At 37.9% G+C, this 25,715-nt stretch overlaps 2 protein-coding genes across 5 annotated transcripts in view; one reads left to right on the forward strand and one right to left on the reverse strand.

Annotated features, from left to right (window-relative positions):
- The window catches only part of cenpu (centromere protein U), a 55,599-nt gene extending 53,773 nt beyond the window's left edge, over nt 1-1,826 (forward strand). The window contains exon 13 of the mRNA XM_043705755.2: nt 1,350-1,826. Within this exon, the coding sequence (XP_043561690.2) occupies nt 1,350-1,529 (180 nt within the window). The 3' untranslated portion in view covers nt 1,530-1,826. The remainder of the gene's footprint in view (nt 1-1,349) is intronic.
- Nucleotides 1,827-1,844: 18 nt separating this feature from the next.
- On the reverse strand, nt 1,845-25,698 carry primpol (primase and polymerase (DNA-directed)). Of its 4 annotated transcripts, none has more exons than XM_043705722.2 (13): nt 25,304-25,520; nt 23,535-23,717; nt 18,475-18,581; nt 16,104-16,242; nt 13,669-13,816; nt 12,553-12,840; nt 11,691-11,853; nt 10,673-10,770; nt 4,386-4,469; nt 4,173-4,281; nt 3,497-3,579; nt 3,348-3,394; nt 1,847-2,542 (listed from the first exon to the last, which is right to left on the reverse strand). In XM_043705722.2, the coding sequence occupies exons 2-13, from the start codon at nt 23,712-23,714 to the stop codon at nt 2,210-2,212; spliced, it is 1,779 nt and encodes a 592-aa protein (XP_043561657.2). In that variant the 5' UTR covers nt 23,715-23,717; nt 25,304-25,520; the 3' UTR covers nt 1,847-2,209. The 4 variants fall into 4 exon arrangements, with proteins under 4 accessions (XP_087829619.1, XP_043561657.2, XP_043561665.2 ...); XM_043705714.2 differs by lacking the exon at nt 25,304-25,520 and adding an exon at nt 25,541-25,698 and having other exon boundaries at nt 1,848-2,542; XM_087973493.1 differs by lacking the exons at nt 12,553-12,840; nt 25,304-25,520 and adding an exon at nt 25,541-25,698 and having other exon boundaries at nt 1,845-2,542.
- Nucleotides 25,699-25,715: the final 17 nt, after the last annotated feature.

Raw genomic sequence — 25,715 nt, forward strand, 5'->3', positions numbered from 1 at the left:
TGCTCGATCAAGTTTGTGAGACACAATTTCCCATGAGCAAAACCATGTTGACTATTCCTAATCAGTCTTTGCCTCTCCAAATGCATGTAAATCCTACCTCTCAATCTTCTCAACAACCTAACCACCACTGTTGTCAACTCCCAAGTCTGCAGTTCCTAAGCCTCTCCTTACAGCCTTTCTTAAGTAAAGGCACATTAGCCACTCTCCAGTCAGCCGCCACCTCAACTGTGATACAAATTTCTCTGCTAGGGATCCTGCAATTTTTTTTCCCTAACTTCTCAAAATATCCTGGGATACACTTGATCAGGTCCCGGAGATTTATCCACCTCCAGCACTTCCTCTTCTGTAATGTGGATTGATTTCAGGACATCAATATTTATTTCCCCCGAGTTCCCTTGCTTCCATTTTTTTTCTGCACAGTAAAAACTGATATGAAATTTTTGTTTAGTATCTGTCTAACCTCTGTGGTTCCACACATAGATCAATGAGGTCAACTATCCCCACACGACTAGTTTAAAGGCTCCCGAATATCACTAACAGATCTTCCTGCCAGGATATGGGTGAAACTCCTCTCTTTTGAATAGGTCTTTTCTGCCTCAGAAAAAATTGCAATGATCCAAAAATTGGAATCTTTACCCACTGCACCATCTCCTCAGTCATTGATTTATCTGCCCTGTCCATGTTTGTGTCATCTGCAAATCTGGAGATATTACATTGAGTTCCCTCATCTAAATCATTAACATATTAGCATATTGTTAATAACTGGATCCTTGTACCTATCACTGGTACCCTACTAGTCAATGCCTGCCATTCAGAAAAAAAATCTATTTATTCCAACTCTTTGCTTCTGTCTGCTAATTTTCCATCCATCTTGATACACTATTCCCTCAATTTCTTATACTCTCTCTATCTCCATGACACTTTATGCTGTTGATTTAAAAGAAAATCATCAACCTGTACTGTATGCATACTCAAAGACTGAGCTTCCTTGGCCATCAAGACCTGGGTTTGGACTTGACTCTAGAGTTCTGGCTCAGGTTGGTATGCTACTTGGTGTTGCAAGATTTGTGCTTGTTGAGTTTGGTAGATGAGTAGTCTGATAGTTAAGAGTGGAAAGGTTGAGAGAAGTAGTAGCAAGGAGACAGTAAAAAAAAAAATCAATTTGACCTGACTTATGTTCATATTTTCTTTCTACAACTGAGCCAACTTGGTAATCTCACAATAAAGAGACAGAAATTTCCCCCATTTTTCACTACTTTTGGATATTCAAAATTTCAAAAGATAAGAATGACAGTTATTTGTATAATATTATTTTGCAATTGGTTTTAATTTTATTTTCTAATTCACAGTATAACACTTCCAGCTTTCCTGCTTTGTTGCTAGAAGCACGTGGAATTCTGGGAGCAGAAAAACAGCTGCAGATAATAAATGCAAAGTTACAGCAATCACTGGAGAAGCAGCAAAACAGTTCGACAAGTATGCAACCCAGGGGTCCAGTAAAGAGCTCATCTTCCATAAAGCAGTGTTAATTGGCCAATTTTGGTACATGTTCTTGAGGCTGCTGGATTGACTGTTCGCAGAAGATAAATGAAAAGCAGGTGGAGTGTTTGTGGCAGCAAGGAAGCCCCTCTAATTTGCCAGTCATTTTAAATTATGGTGGAAGATTTGATTAAGAGTCTGGTAGAGGTACAGGCTTTCTAATTCCTATCTGCTACTGATGTAGAAACCACAAAATTTACCCATTATTTATCAGTATGCATGATCTTTACCGATGTGGTTTGTATAAATAAAACAAACTTTGTAGTTTATCTTCAAGGTGTTTTTTAATGTTAAAATATAGATGAAAGCTTTCAGTATTACAAATTTGTTTGAAGAGTCAAATTTAATAGAAAACAAAGTAAAACTGTATGCATTTGTCTATCAAAATAAAGGTTCTATATACTTAATGTATTTCTTATAGCAAAATGTTTTACAAATATACTGATTTTTACACTTATGTGGATCTAATAAAATGTCAAACATTATTTTCTTACATTGCCTAATGGAGGAAACAAAAGTCCTGAATGCTGTAAATAGAAGAACAGAAGAGCTATAAGATTTCCCGAGAACTTCACTGAGGAATTCCTGAAAACAGATTCTGACCAATTTGAAACAAAAAAAGGGGTTTATCAAAAACTTTCACTTGGAGACCAGTATGTATTTACAGGATCTATTTTGTACCTATGCTTGCAAATGCCTCCAGTTCCCTCACAGCTGCCAGTAAGTCGTTGTCAGACAGTATTTCAGGCTCCTTATTACTCAACTCTGACTGTATATTAAGATTAATATTGAATTCAGAGTCTTCAACAGCTTCTAATAACATTGCATCATCATCAATGTTATCAATAAAAGCTGTATCCAGATTTTCCATAAGGACAGAACATTGTGTTTCAGAATGTACCCAAATGTTACCAAGATGCAAGTTAGTGTCTGTTGGAGGTACATTACTTTGACTTGCTTCAATGTTCCCATCTTCATCCATGGTAAAAACAAATTCATTATCCTGAAAGAAAGATTCCATTTCAAACAAATTTGCTGTTGGTTAGTAATAACTAATTTTCAGATGATATTAAAGGAAATATATGGATAAGTTGATATCCCTGCAACAATTAACAAACATTTGGTGAGAACATACATTTCAGCTGGTTCCTCTTATATAAAATGTTCATTCAGTGAAAATATATTGGTTTTGAGCTTAATGTTACATCTGTAGAAGATATAAAAGAGCAGAGGACAGCACAAATGGATGCTGGTCAACACGCACAAGGAATGAATCCAGTGGGTGGGAAATTGATGCTGCATCCACTTGTGCTTAATCATCTAGAGTTGAGAACACTCTGCTTTTATTAACTACTCTCACTACCTATCAGTGTTACCTTCAAAACTCTGTTCATTCGTACACCCAGGTCTTTCTGTCCTAATCTCCCTTTAGGATTTTACCAGATCTTTTATATTTTGTTTCAATGTTCTTCCAACCAAAGTGCTTCCCCCACACTTGTCATCATCTGCCATTTATATGCCTTGCTAATGTCCTTTTCTCATTGACATACTTTCAGATATTCTTCAACATATTCCGAAAGTGAAAACAGGAAAACTGGTCCATCTTGTTTATATACTTAATTAGCATGTTAATAGGGACAGAAGTCATTAGGTCTTCAATACAATGAAATAAAATGCTTCATTTGTTAAATTGCAGCTTGCCAAGCTTACTCCACTGGAAATGACTATTATTACAAGCTCAAATGATTTATTTTCAGCTTCTACATCACTATTTTGATATTGATCTAAACCTTTGTATCATAACATACCATATCAATGAGGAAGTCCAAACAGCATTCCTGGGGTAATGGGTGATCTTGAATTTAAAAGGAATTTAGCATAAGTTAGTCTACAGAAGACTACTACTGCATTATCTAATGAAACTTCAAATATTCAATAGAATAAAATTAGTTCTCACTTTCAGATTTGAACTTCTGAGTTCGGCAAACAGGATCATAACATTTCTGGTACCAGATTCCCCTCTTCAAGTCAACGACAATCCTACAAAATAAAAATAATACAACAATATGATTTCCTATATTGTATCCCTCAGTAGAAAAAAAATTGCTGCCAGCCATTAATAAATTGCAGAACTCAACCATGCACTATATTTTTCTGCAAGAAATAAATAGCATTTTTTAAAAATGTATTTATGATAATCAAATTTCACACAAGTATAGCAGTGAATGCTGAAGTCTGTGTATTTGAGAGAAAGTTGATTGCAACATAAGGCATGGAGTTGAAGTCAGATTCACTGTGAATATATTTTATGACAGGTGGTTTGTAGAGTTGTATTATAGGAGAATACAATCTTTTCAAACCTTATCTTAGTAACTTACTGACAGTATGCTTTGACTTTAACTAGCTCTACCATCTTTCAGAATATTTTTAAAAGTAGTACAATTGTCTGTACTAATTGTACTAATTTAAGCACGTGTGAGAGTTGTTATTTAAGGTCAATGTCACTTCATCAATTCTGAAGGTCACTGACCAGAAACATTAACCTTTCTATCCAGATGCTGCATGTTCTGAGTGCCCCAATGATTGCAGAGAAGCCTGCTTAGATCATTTAACAATTTGTGAACTGTACTTACATTATATGGTTGTGTTTATGAGCTCTTCCAATGTTGTCACACCAGTGGTTTTTGATGATATCATACACAATCAGTTCTTCAGAAGAGAAATAATTCCATCGACGCAAGACTAAGGAAATAAATTAAAGCTATTTTGAAATCAGTGTTACGTGAAATTAATAGCTCTGCTTTCCTAATGAATTGGGATTTAAGGTTGAAGGGATTGAAACTTACCACCTTGTATTCCTCCTTTGTTTACTTGACGAGTAATAAAACTGTCAATCTCTGGGTACGGTGAACAATGGTAACCAAACATATCTGTAAAACAATTCAGCCTTGATAAATATGCATTATTATCAATCTTGGTACTTTGATTTTTTTAAAATAGAGACAGATGGGTTTCAATTTGTTCTGAGAAGAATTCTTTTCTAAAAGGTCATAAAATCACAGCACGGTGGCTCAGTGGTTAGCACTGCTGCCTCAGCGCCAGGGACCCAGGTTCAATTCCTGTCTTGGCTGACTGTGTGTGTGGAGTTTGCATATTCTCCCAGTGTCTGCATGGGTTTCCTCTGGGTGCTCTGGTTTAATAATAACCAGGAAACCATTGTTGTAAAACACTTCAGGTTCATCAATGTCTGCAATCTTTATTTAGTTTAGCCTACGTGTGACCCTAGACCCACAGCAATGTTGTTGAATCTTAACTGCCCAAAGAAATGAAAATAGCAAGCTGTTGGGTGCTTCAAAACCACTAAATGGTCTCAAGGAAATAACTGAATCCACCTGGCATCAGTCTAGGTCAACGGAAACAACAAGGGAAAATTCAACCTGAAAGTATTCTTCATTAACATCTGGAGGTCAGGGCTAAAATTTGGAAGATCTCTCTCAGACTGGTCAAGCAACAGCCTGTCATTATCTGTAAGATATAATTTAGTGAGTATGACAATGTTCCAGACACCACCATCATCATTCATCATCCCTGGGTATGTCCTGACATATATATATAGGACCGGTCCAACAAAGATCAGCACAGTAATATACAGTTGGCAAGGGGTTGCCCTTAGTGTCATCAAAGTCTCATGGTATCAGGTCAAACATGGACAAGAAAATACCCTCCACCTTATGGTCCTCTCCTCAACTGATGGATCATTACTCCTCCATGTTGTAAATTATTTGGAGGAAGTCTGGAGGGTAACAAGAGCATAGAATATACACTGGATGGGGTCTTCAATGTCCATCACCAAGAGTGGCTCAATATCATCTGTACTGACCGAGCTGGTCAGGTCCTAAACAATGTAACTGCTAGACAGGGTCTGCAGCAAGTGTTGAGGGAACCAACAGGAGAGAAAACATATATTTAACCTCATCCTCAGCAATCAGTCTGCCACAGATCCAGCTGTGACTGACCACTATTCAGTCATGTCAAGAAGTTGTCCTTTCTTCAGACTAAGGATACCCTCAGTGTGGCACTGAAAGTAAAGTTGCCCTCACCATACCAGACCAAGGGCAGCTCTCTCATTAGAGTGAAGACTTGTGGTGATTTAACCAGAGGGTCAACATCTCTCAGGCAAGGGGCAAGGTTGGGAATGAGAGTCCTTCATAGTAACTTTGGCTTGTGCTGGATGCAAACCAGGCATCCAGCTACCAAAGGTAACTGAGCCTTCCCTAAAAGTATGGCGCTACTACAAGGGGAGATTTCTAATGACTAAATATTGGGCATTCATGAACTGTATTCAACCATAATCTGTAACATCATGGCCCAGCAAATCCATCACTCCATCATTATCATTAAGCTCATTGATCAACCCTGGTTCAATGAAAAGTGCAGGACCAGCACCAAGCAAACCTAGAAGTATCAATGATTTGGAGGTGCGGGTGTTGGACTGTGGTGTACAAAGTTAAAAATCACACAAGAGAAAGTGGTTCAGGTTGGTTTACATACAGCATATGAGATACCCAGGAGTGAGGGAGAGACTGAAATCTAATCGAGGGGTTCAGGGTGGTTTACATACAGCATATGAGATACCCAGGAGTGAGGGAGAGACTGAAATCTAATCGAGGGGTTCGGGGTGGTTTATATACAGCATCCAACAAGTCCACACCGACCCACCGAAGCGCAACCCACCCATTCCCCTACATTTACCCCTTCACCTAACACTATGGGCAATTTAGCATAGCCAATTCACCTGACCTGCACATCTTTGGACTGTGGGAGGAAACCGGAGCACCTGGAGGAAACCCACGCAGACACGGGGAGGATGTGCAAACTCCACACAGTCAGTCGCCTGAGTCGGGAATTGAATCCGGGTCTCAGGCGCTGTGAGGCAGCAGTGCTAACCACTGTGCCACCGTGCCGCCCATAAGAAGGGCTTATGCCCGAAACGTTGATTCTCCTGTTCCTTGGATGCTGCCTGACCTGCTGCGCTTTTCCAGCAACACATTTTCAGCTAAAAATCACACAACACCAGGTTATAGTCCAAAGGTTTGTTTGGAAGCACCAGCTTTCGGAGCACTGCTCCTTCATCAGATAGTTGTGGAGTATAAGATCATAAGACAGAATTTATAGCAAACTGTAAAGTATCAACCGGACAAACTTACACCATGGAACTACTGTCAACCTGATGAAGCTACAAAACAGAACTACTTGCATGCCAAACAGTATAGCGGGCAAAGCAATCCAACAACTACTGGATAAGATCTGCAGTTCTGCCACATCCAGCCATGAATAGTGGTGAACAGTTGAAAAACTCATAAGAGAAGGAGGCTGCACAAATATTTGCATCCTCAATGGTGGGGCTGCCCATCACATCATTGCGAATGAGAAGGAAATTTGTTTTCAGCCACAAGTGCCAAGTAAATCATCCATTTTTGGTTCATTGGCTGGGCCAGCATTTATTTCCGATCCCCAATATCTCTTGATCTGATTGGTTTGTTAGGGCCATTTCAGAGGACAGTTAAGAATCAACATCACATTGTTGTGAGTCACAGGTCACATGTAGGCCAAACCAGGCAAGGACAATAGGTTTTATTCCCTAAAGGGCATTAATGAATTAGCTTTGACACAAACAGAAATTGAACTCAGACTTGAAATATTAACTCTGCTTTCTTCCCACAGCTGCTGTCAGACCTGCTGAGTTTTGTTTCAGATCTCCTGCATCTACAGTTCTTTATACAAATGAGTTTTTAAAACAATTGAGTTACACGATTGCCGTTTGAGCTTTTAATTCCATGCTGAATTCAAATTTCACCATCTACCATAGTTCAACTCAATCCCACATCCATAGAACATTAGCCTGGGATTCTGGATTAGTCCAATGACATTACCATTAAGTCACTACTTCCCTCAATGCCATTTTTCAGCCAATTCATGAAATGCACTGCACCTGATATTCAGAAATAGCTGGAGAGACCAAATGCTGCAAATGCTACAAATACAGACAATATTCTGGTAATAATACCAAACACTCATACTCTAATATGTGGGTGGCACGGTGGTTAGCACTGCTGCCTCACAGCGCCAGAGACCCGGGTTCAATTCCCACCTCAGGCGACTGACTGTGTGAAGTTTGCACATTCTCTCCGTGTCTGCGTGGGTTTCCTCTGGGTGCTCCGGTTTCCTCCTACTGTCCAAAAAGTGCAGGTTAGGTGAATTGGCCATGCTAAGTTGCCCGTAGTGTTCGTTCGGTGTAGGGGAATGGGTCTGGGTGGGTGCACTTCGGCAGGTTGGTGTGGACTTGTTGGGCCAAAGGGCTAGTTTCCACACTGTAAGTAATCTAATCTAATCTAATCTAATACTTGCTGTGTCCACAACCAAGCTGATCAAGTACAGCCACAACACTGGCATCTACGCGACAATGTGGAAATTGTACAGGTATATCCTGTATGTTCTAAGTAAGACAAATCTGCCTCAGTCAACAGCCCCATCAGTTTACTCTCAATCATCCATAAGGTGTCATCAACAGTGCTCTCAATGCCATAAATGCTTAGCAATAACCCCTTCACTAATGTTCTGTTTGGGTTCCACCAAGACCAGTCAGCTTCTGATCACATTACAGCCTTGGTTCAAGCATGGACAAGAGTTGAATTCCAGAGGTGAGGTGAGAATGAAAGTCCTTGAAATCAAGGCCTCATTTGACCAAGTGTGGCATTAAGAAGCCGTGGCATAACTGGAATCAATGAGAATCAGGAGGAAAACTCCACTGTTTGAAATCATACCAAACATAAAGAAAGATGGTTATATTTACTGGAGGTCAGTCATTTTATCAACACAGCTCTGCAAGCATTCCTTGGGGTAGTGTTCTAGGCCCAACCATCTTCAGCTGCTTCAGCAATGACCATCATCTGTTATCAGATCTGAAGTGAGGATGCTCAGTGATGATTGCACCGTGCTCGGTAGTATTCACACCTACTCAGATATGAAGCAGTACATGCCCATATGTAGAAAGAACTGCTCTTAATTCACTAATTGTACAATTGCCTTGCTCTTTACATGCTGCTTCGCAATTTGTCATGCAAATTGACCTTTTTCATCTCTAATATCTCATTTTAGGTAAACCTAGTGCTGTTCCTGGTGCATTCTCTTGCATTCTTCATTCAACCAAGGTTGATCCTTTGATTGTAATAGTCCAAAGGGGAAAAATACCTGACTATAGTGATATAACTGAGTTGCTTACTTAGCCATTTTAGAGGGCAGGTAGGAATTAACCTGCTGTGGGTCTGAAATCATTTCTAGGTCAGACCGGGTAAGGTTGTCAGATTTTGTCCACTGCAGGTAAACCATGAGCAAAGCACACAGGTTTTTATGTCAATCCAATAATTTCATAACCATTATTAATGGAACCATTTTATTCAACTTTTATTAAACGTGAATTTTGCCAGCAACTAGGCTAGGATATGAAGTTGTGTCTTGCGACTCAGTCCAGACCTCTGGATTACATTACTGATATACTACTGTTTCATCATTAGTTACAGGAAAAAATAGCTATTTGATTCTCTCTTTTTCTTTTTAATTCCATGTATCCTATTTTATACCTTTCAAATCGTCTCACTGATTTAACCTATTCTAGATGTTAACTTTTCAGTAAATGAGCAGAATTGTGTTTTCAAATCTGTTATTTCCTCTTCCAGGTCTCACTTAAGGAGTTGGACTAAGACTAGGTTTTAGTCAAAGGCATAGACTGTAAAATTTAATGTGACCACATCTACGGTACTTATTTGTACATCCACACTTATTTGAAATGTTGGAGATGGATGTACTGGTCAGTGGTTCAGATGCCAACAGCTAGATGAATGAAAGGGTATGTATCTACAACTGAATGCTCTACACTTAACTTTGAAATTAACACTGAAACAGATAGCGAAAATCCTATTTGGATCTTATTAAAAGAAATAAGAAACTGTTTTCTATTAGTGATTGACAGAATCGGCTTCTCGGTGGGAGATAGATGGTGGTGGTGGAGTGTTGTTCATTGAAGTGGAGGCCTATGCAGGGATTGGTGTTGGGTCCACTTTTGTTTGTCTTTTATATAAACTATTTATTGAGAATTTAAGAGGCATGGTTAGTAAGTTTGCAGACTCCAAAATTGGTGGGGTCAACAGTGAAGAAGGTTATCTTAGATGACAAAGGTATCTTGATGAATTGGGCCAATAGGCTGAGGAGTGGCAGATGGAGCTTAATTTCGATAAATGCAAAGTATTGCATTTTGGTAAAACAAACAAAGCCTGGACTTGTACAGTTAAAGGTAGGGCCCTGAGTAGTGTTGTCTAACAGAGAAACCTAAGAGTATACGTCAATAGTTCTTTGAAAGTTGCATCACAGATAGACAGGGTGGTGAAGAAGGCGTTTAGCACACTAGCCTTTATTGCTCAGACCACTGAGTATAGAAGTGGAGATGTCATGTTGCAGTTGTACAGGATATCGGTGAGGCCAAGTTTGGAAAACTGTTTACAGTTCTGGTTTCCATGTTATAGGAAAGATATACTTAAATTTGAGAGAGTTCAGAAAAGATTTACCAGGATATTGCCAGGTCTGGAGGGTTTGAGTTATAAGATGAGGCTGGATAGGCTGTGATTTTTTTCACTGGAGCGTAGGAGGTTGAGGAGTCACCTTATAGAGTTTGTAAAATCACGAAGGGCATAAAGTGAATAGCAAAGGTCTTTTCCCTAAGGTGGGCGAGTTCAAAACTAGGGCACATATTTTCAAGGTGAGAGGGGAAAGATTTAAAAAGGACCTGAGGGGCAACTTTTCACACAGCAGATGGTTTTTATGTAGAATGAACTGCCAGAGGAAGTAGTAGACACAGGTACAGTTACATTTAAAAGGCATTTGGATAGGTACATGAATAGGAAATGTTTAGAGAGATTTGGGCCAAATCCAAGCAACTGGGACTAGTTTAGTTTGGGAAACTTGGTCAGTATGGACCGACAGGTCTACTGTATGACTCCATGACTCGACCCCTGTGCTAATAACTATAACAAAAACAGCTTTATAAGTAACCAAAACAGATTATGAAAAAACAAAATACCTGATGCAGAAAGATGTGGGTCATTTTGCATGTGCCATCCTTTGGTTTCCTCTGTATCGGAGTTATTACAAGTCAGAACTGTCATGCCATCACAAAATCTGAAATTTTCATCGTAATTTCATTGTAGAAGTTTGCAAATGATGTTTATTTTAATTGTATTAACATATGACATTCTTTCTGACAATTACCATCTTGCATGCATCGAATTTCTACAAGTCAATTTAAAATATTCAACTTTATTGGCTGGTCTGGATCACATGAAAACTAATGTCATTGAATGCAATTTACTATACTCTTTGAATATTATTTGTTTTCTCTTTATTATTGCAATTCATTGTAGAAATTAAGGTGCAATGAAAGCAGCAAATTTGTATAATCAGGCATACAACTTGTTCAAACATGATTGCCCATGATATGGATGAAAAGATTGATCAAACTATTAATTTCTTGATTGATTTGAACAAAACTGTATTCTCAGAAGATAATCCAAAAATTTGATTAGTGTATGGTGCAACAATATAAATTTGAAGAAAACAATGTAAACTTTCTTGAGAAAGTAGAAAAAGAAGACTGAAAATGGATTTTTATTAGTATACATTACTTTTATTAAAGTTTCATATACTAAGATACTCTTTTGGAAATAGCAAATTTTCATTTATATAAGACTTCATCAGATCTCCCTGAACTTCTCATACAACAATTAGTTTTGAGCATTATTTAAGCAAGTTGAACAGCCACAATGTGCAAATGCAATACTCACATAGAAAAAAGTTGAATAATAGTGGTTGAGTGAAAAAGATTTGCAAGAACCCTGGGAGAACTTTAATTCTTATCAAGAACTTAAAATCTAACTGAAGAGGAAAACAATGACAACAACTAAGTATTAGATTAAAATTTCAAATCATTTTATGTGACCCAATTTTGGATTTACATAAGGCAGTGGGATAGCACTGCATATTGCAACAGAGATTTCTCCCCCTACTTCTCAAAAGATTACTGGACATTACAGATGGTTTACCTGACATTGCTGACCAAAGAGCTGAGAAAAAATAGCTCCTCCGTAGAAACATTCTTTCCAGGTTTTGGAACAAACTGGTTGTCTTCAGCAACTTCAAAACAAGTATTCTTTCCCAGTTTGGATGATTTATACAATCGGAAGTTTCTGTTCTTTGTGTACACACCTTTTTAAAAGAAGAAAAAAAATCAAAGCAAAGCACAAGTCTAATTGCATATTAAACATTACAACTAATGAAAGGAACTATGAAGTAGAATTTAAATTTGGGCAAATAGTTCCTTGCATTACATAAAGTGCAACTGTGGTTAGCAATCACAGAAAAATAAATTATTAATATACATGATTTTCTCCGAAACTACTTTGTCAGCATTTTCGACTTGCAGCTCAGATTCCCAATAGCTGCGGAACTGAAGAAGGGTCATATTATACTCAAAATATCAACTCTGTTTTTCTCTTTACACAGATGCTGTCAGAACTGCTAGGTTTATCCAGCATTTTGTGTCTGACTCAGAAAAGCTAGGCTGTTACTAACCTCGTGTAACTCCTAAGAATCTATTAAAATGACTCTCCAATTTACCATCAATTGATTGTGACTTCTCAGAAAAAACTGCCCACTGTTTTTTCAAAACCTAAACATTAAAATTAAGAAATACAAAACCACATTTTTTTGTGTGTAATAGCTTATGGAATTATTAAAATGTATTCTCCCATTATTTCTTGGTGCTGCTCAACCAGCCACATCCTGCACTGCACTGGCTAACTGAGACTAGCTAACTAATTGAGTTATTCCTGGACATATCCAAGAGGGGTCAGTTATTACTTGATTATTGACTGCATATATAGATCGAAATTAAAATGCATTTACCTAAATCCACAAAGAGTTGGTCCTTTCCATGTATATCTTTGACAATTAGAAATGACAGATCCGGGTCCATATTGCTTTCATCCAATTTTTCCCACAATGCAGACTTACTCCTTTTTGAGGGGGGATTTTCACAATCACTGACACTAGAATTCTTCCTAGAGACTTGAGTGACTGGAATAAATGTGTGAGTTGACAGCAAGGCACCGCCACCATCATCTTGGTCAGTTTTCCCACATCTTTTTTCCAATAGTCTAATCACAGGCTGCAAAATTGTTCTTATAAAATTTCCTAAAATAAAATGCAAATCCCATAGTTAACTGGTATGGTTATGTGATCACAGGCACAATAATTTGTTGCATACAATTACTTTAATTTCTTGCTTAATAATGCCCATGTTGGATAATAGCTAAATGGGAAGAAGGGGAAAGCGCAGGATGAACTCCAAGCCGCACACTATCCAGACTTGAAACTATGTCACCATTTCAAATCCTGGAACTCCCTTCTGAACAGCACTGTGGGTACATGTACAGTGCCCAAGCAGGCAGCTGTCCACCAACTTCTAAAGAGCAATTTGGGCTTGGGCAATGTTGGCCTAGCTAGCAATATACGAATTCCCTAAATAAATAATACTAAAAAAAAGATATTGAAACCAAATAGTGAATGTGAAAAATCAAAAATAAATGAGTAAAAAGCCTCTGGCTCATCTGCAGCTGTCTTTCAGCAAATCCCAGATAGATGAAAGGAAATCAACAGCAAATTCAGTTCTGAATAAATTTAAAATGTGTAACGTTTATAAGATATGCTATTTAAATTAAGCCTTTCCCCTTTTGGACAAAACCACTTAAGACTGAATAAATGTTTTCACTCACTCCAAAGATGGTGCAGATTTTAATAAATAATTTTCCAATCTCACAATTGCTCATCCTGATCCTTTGCCTTTAGCCATTGTAACTGAACAAACATCCCAATATGCTGCAGCTAGGGTAACATTACAAGGAGTCTGCATAAAGCATTAGCTCTCGCTGTCCGCATCCATTGATAGTGAGCTGTTTTGCTTTCGTTGCAATATGAAGACACCAAACCTAGTTATGAGAAACGTGATCATAGAATTCTTACCAACATGCACATTATTCTTAAAGACTGCATTAGGAAGATGAAATATTAGGTGTCGACTAAATTTTTGATGCGTACTGGAGTCCAAGTTCAAAACATCGTTCACTGAACAATTTATTTTGTGTATTTCTTCCAATTTTTGACAAAGATACTGAATAAAAAGAAGCAAAGTTTTATTGTTAGTACTTAATCAGATAAAGACATCATACACAACCACACAAGGTCCTTTTACGAAGAAGAAAATTCTGTACTTAAATATGTACACCATATCATTTTTACTGTACCATCAATTTACAGAACACACAATTTTAAGTCTTGGTACAGAATGTTCTCGCAAAAATCAAGTTCAAGTAAACTGTATTTACTAAAGAAGCATTTAGAATATTAGAATGTTTTCATTTGTTGGGGCCAAATTCCATACTAACCAGTAGTACTCAATTATCTACATCAATTTTTTAAAAAATGTTAGCAAGTCACTAAACTATGAGGATATTATCGGTCCAATCTAATACCTGTGCATATTTTCCAGCAGCGGTCATCATTTAGTAATCAAAAGCAGGAAACTTGGCTAACCTTCATCCCACTAGCCTCGGGACACTAAAACTAATTGCAGTTTCACTTCCCCTGCTGGCTGAGATCTGTTAACCCATATTTAACTTGAAACTTTACTTTTGTGGCTAAGCAATTCGCAAAAACCACAAAGTTAGTACATTGTTGTTTAATTTGTATACTTCAAAAGTTTTATAAAAATCCATTATCTGGTTGACCTTTATACACAAATAACGTCGGTAGCGAATATTGAAACTGGGGACAAGAACTGAAATGGGAGGACTGGAGAGTTGGAAAATGAGCCAACAACATGGAATGGATTGCTTAACATATGATGAATGTTTGAGGACTCTGGGACTGTACTCTATGGAATATAAAAGGCTGAGGGGGAATCTAATCGAAACTTTCAGAATACTGATTGACCTGGACAGAGTGGACACTGGGAAGATGTTTCCATTGGCAGGCGAGACGAGGACCTGAGGGCAGTCTTAGAGTCAAGGGAAGACCTTTTGGAATGGAGGCAAGGAGAAACTTATTTAGCCAGAGTGGTGAATCTGCGGAATTCATTGCCACAGAAGGCTGTGGTAGCTAGATCACTGAGTATATTGAAAACAAAGATAGATAAGTTCTTGATCGCTAAAGGGATCAAAGTTTACAGGGAGAAAGCAGTAAAATGAGGTTGAAAAACCTATCAGCCATGATTGAATAGCAGAGCAGACTTGATGGGCCAAATGGCCTAATTTCTGCTTCTATGTCCTACAGTCTTATGGCCCGGAAGATAAAAACCTGGAATCAGCCCAGAAACAAAATAATGCTGCAATGAGGGAAGTGTACAATTGTTTTAGACATTGAACTAAGATGGTCTACATGGTTTTATTCATTTATAATTATAATTAGATTTATTGTCACATTTACTCAAGTACAGGAGTACAGTGAGAAGTGTAAAGGTTGTCAGACCCCGCGCCATCCTATGCATAAAGGAACATAGGTACAAAATTATGCCAGAATGTAGAGACATGATCTGAATACAAGTTATCAGGTTCCACAAGAACACAGATGACAGCAAATTCCACGTTTCCTCTACCTCAGCATTGTCAGATTGTTTGCTTGAGATCCAGTCCTGGATGAGTTAAGCACAACCCTCTGCGTGAAGCATTTCTGTCTGAAATCCTGTACCCTTGACATCAATTATATTTCTTCGGTACTTTCATGTCAAACCAGATTGTTTCCAACATTGGAATTTTATTTAATGTTATTCTAAGCCACCAATCCCATTTTCTCTTCATCACAAAGACTGCATTCCTCAACTCTGCTCACCACCAGCTTCTCGAGGGCAATTCAGAACAGTGCATAAATCTTGGCTTTGCCAGTGGTGCCCACATCTACGAAAGAATTTTTAAATATCGTCCACCTCTCCATCACAGACCATATGCTGCCAAAATTATTTTTAGCTTGTTCATCAGCCTTTGTTACCTCAGGAAGCAATGCAATGCTCTTCTAGTATGCCACACATTTTCCAGCATTCACAATCTTTAGCTCATCCAAAGCTTCACTGCTCATAATAAGTAATCTGCACCATCTTTCACTGACTCATTCCCTGTGCTCATTGACTTGCATTCACTCCCAATTCCCCAATGCCTCAAATGTTAAATGCTTTTTTTTGAAAATCCACCCCTTTGACCAAGAATCTTTTTTTTACTTTGACATAGATTACTATTTGATTACATCTTTGTGACCTAGCCTGGGATTATTTTTACATTAAAGTCACTGTATATATGCAGGATTTTTTTTTCAATCTAATGAAACTGACCTAAAATAAACAAATAAAATACTTCAATGAGAAAAAACCCAAGATAAGACACTAAAGCTAAACAAATATAGATCAGCACCTGAATTAACTTTGACACCATTTGCTTCCCATCACATTCTGGATTTGCTTGTTTAATGAATTCCAAGTCAAAATACAAATGGCACACAGATCCTTCTGGAATTACTTCATAGCAATGCATTAATGACTTTCGATATTTCCTGCAAAACAGTGATGAAATACTGAAAAAATAGGAGGTGTAGGTTACTTGTACCTGAAAATTTGAACATATGTCATGTTAATGGCTTTTGAAATAGAGGGTTATTAGCTTTCTAAAATTCAATTAAAAATTTAAATATCAGACTGTACAATAAGCCATTTCAACGCTAAAAGCATCTTTGTAAAACTTTATTCAGCAGAAAGAGGTTAAATAGAACCCGACTGATATCAGTAATTCTGCCACCCTGAGCAAGTTCAATCGTGCATATTTAGGAAGCAGCTTAAAGTTTGCCCTTTTAAACCCTAAAGGTTTGGACATAACTATACTTTACCAAAAGAATTAGAAACTATTCCACTCAAGAATTCCATTATAATTAAGTGCATAATGTGTAAAAGGGTTTCTGTTTGGGTGCAATTGGCATCCAAAAATGCAAAATTTGAAAATCAATATTTCTGAAGTTCAAACTCATTTGCGAATCACCAAATGCAAAACTGTCATGAGCCACTGTGTTTTGGCAGTATTTCAAAATGTAGTTGTTTTTAGTTTTGTTTTGAATTTTTTCCTGGGCAGGGGTATATTGAAGAATTACATTGGTAAAATGTAACCAATAAAGCTGAAAAAGCTAGTTTCACACAAAAATAAGCATTTTTAATCAATGGTCATCAATGCATTTATAAGTAGTTGACATTACATCACTCATTAGGACCTTAAATAATTGGTTCATCGTACAGAATGTAAGTATTGCTGAACAAAAAAAAAACATCTTGTCGAAACTTTTAGTCTTGTACTCTTTAAGTTTCAAGAATTTGCAAGTTGAAAACCAAAATTTATACTGTATGCGAGGAAAGTGCTGATTGGTTGGCAAGTTGATTCTGGTTCATAGAGGTATTGAAGGATGCATCAGTTAATGACAATTGACAAATAACTATCAGAATTGAAATTCATGTACCACAATACACGTTTGTGTGAAAGGCAATAAGTACTTTCGGTTTGATAGCAGCATTCTGTTAGTGGCAAAGACCTTTGGGTTGTTACTGTAAAGTAGCAGAATTAAGCTTCAGTGCCACTGTGATACCTGGTGTATAGGCAACATTTCTGAAAGATTGGTTGATAATATTACATATCACTTTGGCAACAAACTAGATACTGACCATATTGAATAGCCCACCCTTGCAAATCTTGCGACACATTGCCAAGCATTGGCTGTATTTTGGTGATTAGACAACTTTTATAGGATAATTCTGAAGGTGCAAAGAATTACAGTGAAATCAATTCATGGATTTCGGCTGGGCTCACAGATGGCAGATTAGAATAAGAAGAAAGCTGCATTTATTAATATACATACTCTTTGCAAAAAACAGCACGCAATGCACTCATCTGTTTGAAGATAACACAATCGGTGACAGCCATTTGTTTATTCATTGCTTAGGGCAATGCCGTGACCAAACTGAGTCATCCTATCTAGTTTAAAATCTAAAGAAAGCCTGACAGTTAACTGTCAATCATCTTTAACAGCCAAAATCACAGTGGCAATGCCTCTATCAATCATGCATCAATACCGTCCGCTTATACAGTTTACAGTTTGGGGTTTTGCTCCGAAATTGGTATTCTTGAGAAGTGTTCTGATGGGTGCAAGGCAAAAGACTTCGACAAAATGTTTATTTTCTACCAATATTCAAAGAGGACTTTACAAAACTATTTTCTAGCTAGATTAGATTAGTTTATTGGTAATATATAAAACAAAACTTAAAACCTTTCAAAATGCAAATTTTTTTTTACTCTTGCACCTAAAACACCCAGCTTATGTTTTTATAAATTTCTCGAGGGCCTGCAGTTAGCACACATTCTATTGATGATTAATTTGCCTTAGAGCTGATAGCAGGTTTGAAGCTGGGGCCCAATTCTAGTTTCTTTTTAAAATAAACACAGCATAGGTTTGCAGAAACTCAAATTGCTCTACATAGAATGCGTGCTTAAAATTCCAAAACATTTTAAACACCAGTCATGCAGATTTCTGCACCTGCCCTACAATAAAATCACTGGAGGCGAGGGTGGATGGGAAAGTGGCAGGAAGGGCACCCGCAGAACTTTGCTGGTTTCCCCCACTGCAAACCCACCTGTGGAGCAGCAGTCACACTTACAGGCCCCATAGGCAAAGTTTAAGATTCCCCTAACACTGAAAATCCACATGAAACAACTTTATTAGGATTATTAGCATTATATACTCACTTACTGATAATAAAACCACAGCTCAGTGTATGTTGTGACAAGGTAAATTCGTTGACCATGTCCAGTGTCCTTCTTCTCATTTTCATTCTCCAAACCAAATACATGAACATCCTTTAAAATAAAAGTTCAAAGTAAACAGAATTTACGCACACATTTCTATTTTGCCTGATGTTTACTAAAATATTTCAATGGTATTATGTTTTGGTTGCTATATAGTTCTGTTTGGTAGCTGGACCATTCGTGTGGAGATATATGTTCTGTTTGGCATTTCTCATTTACTTTCCTGCCCGGATACTGAGGGGAATGATTAGATCCTGATATAAGAGAGTGTGTGAGTGTGTGTTGCGGGAGAGACTGACGGTGGTAGAGACGGCCAAAGTGGGTCTGCATAGAATTCTGCAGCATCGGACAGAGTGCCAGATCCCTAGCTCCGTCCTGTTCTGGTCCACAGGAGCTGAGATTATAGCTTGCCACCTACAAATGGAAGATAACCAAAAAACTAATTAAGGGCCTTTAAGCACTATTGTCAGAGGCTGACTGCATTCTCCCATGTTACGTCTAAGGAATAGTACAGCAATCTGGAGGATGCTTCCTGGTGACCTCCCACTTCCAGCAGGCTTAGTGGCCATTCCTTTATGCTGGACTCTACAATTACAATCCACTTTTAATGTGGTTCACATCCCTCTTCCTCCACCACTGTATTGGGCCAGTTGCTGGGACCATTTTTAAAAAAGAGTAGGTTAAAATAGTTAAGAGAGTTGGAACTTCCACCTTGGAATAAACTCTCACTCAGTTACCTGAGAAGTCAGCCTGCTGTTCACTCTAATCTGGGGTGTCTCCCATTGGCTCTGGTTTCAGAGCTTGCCCTGTGTCCTTAATTGATTGGCATGACTACCCTCTGGCATCTAACTGGCTAATTTGGGGGGAAAAAAAAATCATAGATAAGCGAGAGTTTCTCATACATCTGATGCCCATATAGGCTTGACAGTGAGGTCCTAAAGCCATTAGGAGAAATCCTGACCAGAGTTTCTATCCATGAAAATGGGATACACGCAACCTCTCAAGGTACCATCATTACCATTCTTCACAAGTAACCACACAATACAAAAGATTTACTAACTGATGTTTCATCCCCATTACCAAGTATGAACATGCATCCTTTGGTCGACCGGCTGCTGTTCTTAAAACTGAAAGTGTGATGATGGGAGAAGAAGTTGGGTAAAGTGGGTTGTTATTACGTGGTGCCAACCCCTGTCAATTTAAATGCCTCGTGTCACTGCATCCCTCAATGTGGTTGTTTTTAAAGGAAAACTTAATTTCAAATAATTTTTACTGACCTGTTTTAGGTAATTTTTCACATAGTATTTTACTTGTACATTGGCTGAAATGATTATTCTCTGCCAAAGATGTTCTTTGATCCAAATAACTTTATTTTTATTCTGCTCTTGACATCTGATTAAAACCTTCTGATACAAATTTCAGAGCAGAGTATTATCAACCAAGGAGTTCTCTTACAAATACCCAAATATATCAGGAGAATAAGAATCTATCCAGCACACTGGAAAACTGTTGTGTGTGTAGCATAACAATGGCAATTAGAACTTCCAAATCCAATGAGTTGTGTCTTTCAAATAGACGCAAACTAGATCAATGTCTACAAATTAATTTTTATGAGTGCATTCTACTAAAGATGCAACTTTCTACTAAGTCACTGAAGTAGAAAAAAACCCATTAATAATGAGGAAGTTATGGCTTAGGTGTTATTTCCAGAGCTGATTTGGCAGCAAAAAATCAACAAAGTAATCCTAAAGGGAGCACTTCAACAAACAAGAGCTAAAGACAGAAACACACGCACATAACAAAAATTGCACTTGAGGATGTCACCAAATACTTAACAGCTCATGAAGTACTTTCAAAATATAAACACTTCACAAATACAATACAAGAACCAATTTGCTCACAGGAAGCTCCCCTGAGCAGCAAGGAGAAAAGTAACATGATAATTGGCATTTAATGATACTGGTAGAGGGATGAATATTCACCATGAAAGCAGACCTTCAATTCTCTTGGTTGAAAAGTGGCACAGGTTGTTCTGCACATATAAGATGGCAGACAGAATCACAGTTTAGCGTTTCATTTGAAAAGCAACAGAGCCTCCTTGAGTGTTGCACTGAACTTTCACCCTGGACTACATGCTCAGGTTTATGGACTGTGATTTGAAAGAAAATCCACTGACTCAATGGCATGAATGTTATTACTGTGCCAGAATGATGCAAACACATGTCACTGAAAATGGCAAAGTGAGTAGTTTAATGGAAAGTGTGGCAGGTTGCAAACTGACACTCACTGTGAAAGTGACATCTCATTAAAATGCTTAATGTCTGTCTGAACTGTGCACTTCCCAGAGATTGCAATTTTCATCAAAGGCAGGTAAGTTTGTAAAGCCCATGTCAGTCAGTTTGTGGACCTCAGAGGAGTTGAGGTCGGTGTGGGCTCAATGGGCTGAATGGCCTGCTTCCACATTGACAGGATTCTATGATTCTAAGTGTAATCAGGGACAACATTAAAGTAAAAGTAAAAGCAGACAATGTGGTGAAGATCAGTGAGAAGCTAGAAGATTGGGAAGACTTTAAAACTCAGCAGAGGTCAAATAAACAAGCAGTAAATTAGAAGATGAAATGAAGGTAAGCTAGATATATAAGAAAGAGGCAACGTGGACATTGGACTGCTGGAAAATGAGGCTGGAGAACTAGTAATGGGGAACAAAGAAATAGTGGGGAAACTGAATAGGTACATTACGTCAGTCTTCAAAATAGGTGACAATCAAGAGAGTTGGGGGCAGACTGAGTTTACTGGCCATCACTAACAAGAAGGTGCTGGGGAAACTGAAAGGTCTGAAGGCAGATAAATCACACAGACTAGATGGACCAGAACAACAGGGTTTTGAAGCAGACAGCTGCAGAGATTGTGGAAGCACTGGTGGTGGTCTTTCAGGAATTGCCTAGAGTCAGGAAGGGTCCCAGAGGACTGAAAAATGGTGAATGTAACACTTCTGTTTAAGAAGGGAGGGAGGCAGAAGTCAGGAACTAATAGGCCGGTTAACAACAACCGATGTCAGGCCAAGAGTCCATTATTAAAGATGAGTGTGTAGGTATCTTGGAAGTGCACAGCAAAATAAAGCTGAGTCAGCATGGCTTCATCAAGGGGAGGTCATGCCTGACAAATCAGATCCAATTTGTTGAGGAGGTAACGAGCAAGTTACATAAATCTATTTGGATTTCCAGAAAGCCTTTGATAAGGTGCCATATAGGAGGCTGCTAAATAAGATAAGAGTCCATGGTGTTTCGAGCAAGATATTTGCATGAATAGAAGACAAGCTGACTGGCACAAGGCAGAGAGTAGGAATAAAGGGGTCTTTTTCAGGAATGGCAGCCATGACTAGTGGAGTTATTCAGGGGTCAGGGTTAGGACCACAACTGTTCTTATTATATATGAATGATCTGGACAAAGGAATTGCTGGCCAATCATTGAGTATTTCCAAAACAGACAATTTGGGCTCTTGATTAGCAAGGGGATCAAAGGTTACAGGGAAAAGGCAGGAGAACAAGACTGAGAAACTTATTAGCCAAGATCAAACAGCACAGCAGACTTGATGGGCTGAATGGTCTCACTCTGCTCTTATGGATAATTCCAGGAGCTACGTTTTTGACAGTTTTAAGAGATTCTAACAGAAGCTGCTTTCAGTCTGGAGATTAAATTAATGATTTAATTTAATTTCTTCAGCTTTTCAAAGACTTCCCAATTTTATTACAGGAATCATGAGTACAATCCGGAGTGGATATTGAGTACATTGGTATGGAGATTTACGGAGAGGCAGAGGTCTCATGGAGGTAGCAAGGGTATTAAGAAGCATGAAATGGCTTGGGAGCCCAACAGTCTTGTATAAAAACTGGACTGATGTCCAAGTGAATGGGTGCAGGCTTCTCATCTCGCAGTCTCAGCATCTATTTACTTCTGTTCCTATTTCAGGCTCATTCTGCAAGCAGCAGTGTCAAACTCCAGCTCACCCTCAATTCCCCAGGATGAAAAGACCTGGTTCATGTGCTTTAATTAAGACCCCAGTAATGCAATGTCAGGAAATGGTCTAATTCATGATTCCTAAGCTAATAAGGAAAATCCATTTCAAAGTAATCACTTTTAAGAATGGAACAGGCCCTCAGACACTTTTCAACAGACATAATGCAACTACACGCAACACTTAAGCTATTTCTAACCATATGAATTTCTGATACTAAAGGAGCTATGACATTGCAACGCAAAATCTGTTTGGGATTGGTATGAATTCACCAAGACCTCCTAATATTTAAAATATTTGCCTATAACGAATACTTTAAGTGGATTGTTCTTTAGTTTCCTTTGCTTTCCTCATAACATATTCTGGAAAGAGTTTCTTGAGCAGTTGAACAAAGGACCTTGCTCAGAGATCAGAAAGATATTTTATAAACAAGGCATTATGCATAATCTGAGGGTAATAGTGAAATGAAAGTTATCTGACTTTTATCACTGCTGTTTACTATGTGATAAAAAGAGCACGGGATTTAATAGACAGTTCATAAATTGATATCTACAAGAAAATGGTAATATTTGTACAATGGTACAACAGTACAAATTACTGTACTTTCATCTTTATTGCGGCAATAAATAGAGGATTGCAGCACTTTAGGGTTGGAATAAGCAATCAGTTGGTGGGTGATGGAGTCTAACATTTGTACAGTTCTAAATGGCTGAAAAAAATCAAAAGCTTCAGGGAAGTACGTGAAATGGGAATAAGTATAAATTGAATCAATGTACAAATTTCGATGTTTGATTGAAAAAAAATCAAACATTCACATAGATTCATTCCTTTTAGTTTTTTAAATACAGATCTAACAAATAGGGTTATGGTTTCTAGAAACTTCAGTCATTCATAGAATACTTATTTCCTTCCTAGGAATCCAAATATTATTCACTGTGCAATGAATCTCAATTCACATTTTGAAAATACAGTAATATATTTTACTTTACCTCCTTACAACTCTTGGCAAAATTGAAAGCTTGATGCTGACGATGAAACAACTTCCAAACTGATGATGGTTGCCATGGTTTTGAAAGTTTTGGTTTGTAAGTTTGGCTGATGGGGTTTTTCTGATAATTGCTTGCCAAAGTTTCAATATCCTTGATCCTTTGCTTCCAGTTCTTCTTCATACTCTGGAGAACGGTAAAACAACAACTTGAAGCTCTCTTAAGATCACAACATAAATCAGGTTCAGGAAAGCCAACATTTCTTAATTTCATATCTAATTTTCCATAATTTGTCAAAAGACATATACAGGTATAATAATGACTTAAACACACCTGCTGCAAATGTACAACCATTTGGTTATAAAATGTGTCTTTCTTCCCTTCCTAATACATTAATTTCTAAACAATAGTTCCTAATATTTAAAATGTTTGCCTACAATGAATACTTTGAGTGGATTGTTCTTTAGTTTTCTTTGTTTTTCTCACAACATATTCTGCAAATACATGCTAGAATGAGAGAAACATCAAAAATATCCATGAGAAAATTAAAAGGAGAAAAAAAAGTAATATTGATGTGAATTGAACTCAAAATTAAGTGATGGGAAGCAATGAGTTAACCACTTAACCGTATTACATGTTCTCTCCCCACCAAAAACATATTCAGCAGGTAAATGTTAATGGGGGTGGGGGGTGGGGGAGGGGTGTTGGTAAAGGCGGTAGTGTAAAGCTAAATGTAAAAATGGCTGATCTAGTAATTCAGAACCTCAGGCTAATGTTCTGGAGTATTGGTTTGAATCCCACAAAGCAGATGGTGAAATTTTATTTTAAAATAAAGAATTCAGGAATAAAATAACAACCATGTAACCACTATCAATTGTAAAAGCCTATCTGGTTTGTAAATGGCCTTTAGGGATGAGCTATCCTCATCAGGTCTGGCCTATATGCAACTCTAGACCTACAGCAATATGTTTGACTTTTAACTGGCCTCTGGGCAATTAAGGATGGCCCAATGAATATTGGCCTAGCCACCGATCTTACATCTTATCAACAATTTTTTTAAAAATCTATTTGTTTCCCATGATGTGGACATGCTGGTGTTAGACTGAGGTGGACAAAACTATTTCAGCTGATGACAGAGCAGTGCTCCAAACGGTTGTGATTTCAAATAAATCTGTTGGACTATGACCTGGTATTATGTGATTTCTGAATTTGTTTCTCACTTCACAAATGTTGCCAGATCTGCTAAGTTCCTCCAATACTTTGTTTTCATTTGAGATAGAAACATGGAATGCCAGATGATCAGGGAGTAAAGCTGAGAGAGGTAGCAGCTCATATGGCATAGTGAGGTGACAAGCGTGTACATCTTCCATATCATAAGGAAGTCTCAGGTCATTTCACTCAATTAATTAATTTTGAAGTCGTGTCACTATTATTGGAACATCTGTCAATTTGCAGACAAGACACCCAAATTTGTTCTGAAATAAATAATCTGTTTTGGAAGACAGATTAATTTCAGATGGGACATTAATTCATAAATGCAATTTACAAACAATGGATCCACAATTTGTGGATTCCCCTTTCAGATGACATAAACCTCTATTATCTTTTAAAACAATTTATCCTTTCTAGATATCATTTCTAGATTTTACCTTTAACTAGAAAATGGAGCTAAGCCATATTGAGAGGAAAGATTCACAGACCACAGATATTTAGTTAACAAATAAGGTCATTTAGGATGGACAACGTGTGACAACTTTGTCAATGATACCAACCTTCGCTGAATGAATATATTATACACGGTCTAAAACAGTAATAAAATATGGGATGTGCACAAACATGGTGTACGTTTTCAGGATGAACAATCGAAGAGCGAGACTGGTTTCAAATGAATGGAGTCAAGCAGACGGAAGCAAACACCAGTGCAAATTGAAAAGTGGGACTGGGACGATCACTAGTTCGGCGTTAAAGTAAAACGACAAATATAAGTCGACAGGGTCTGAGATACTCACTTAGGTCCTCCAGTTAAACAGTCCATTACAAACTGAGCGCGAAACTGGATGACAAGTAAGAAAAGCGCTGGATGTTGTAATTTGGAGAAGGAAGACAAGGCGAACCCTGAATCCAGGAATGGGGGAGGGGGGAGGAAAGAGCAGCGAGCCGCTTCAGCACTGCGCCTGCGGGAGG

The sequence above is a fragment of the Chiloscyllium plagiosum genome, unplaced genomic scaffold (genome assembly GCF_037043375.1).
Source record: "Chiloscyllium plagiosum isolate Xiang-an unplaced genomic scaffold, Cpla_swu_hap1 HiC_scaffold_2, whole genome shotgun sequence".
Lineage (NCBI taxonomy): Eukaryota > Metazoa > Chordata > Chondrichthyes > Orectolobiformes > Hemiscylliidae > Chiloscyllium > Chiloscyllium plagiosum.

Bases quoted from the DNA above. Each gene is read 5' to 3' on its own strand.
- primpol (XM_043705722.2), bottom strand. From the start codon at position 23,714: ATGAAGAAGAACTGGAAGCAAAGGATCAAGGATATTGAAACTTTGGCA. The intron at 10,771-11,690 runs GTAAACCATCTG...TGAAAATTTCAG, and splicing joins TCTTTGGTCAGCAATGTCAG to ATTTTGTGATGGCATGACAG. The intron at 3,395-3,496 runs GTGAGAACTAAT...TTTAAATTCAAG, and splicing joins TCAGAAGTTCAAATCTGAAA to ATCACCCATTACCCCAGGAA.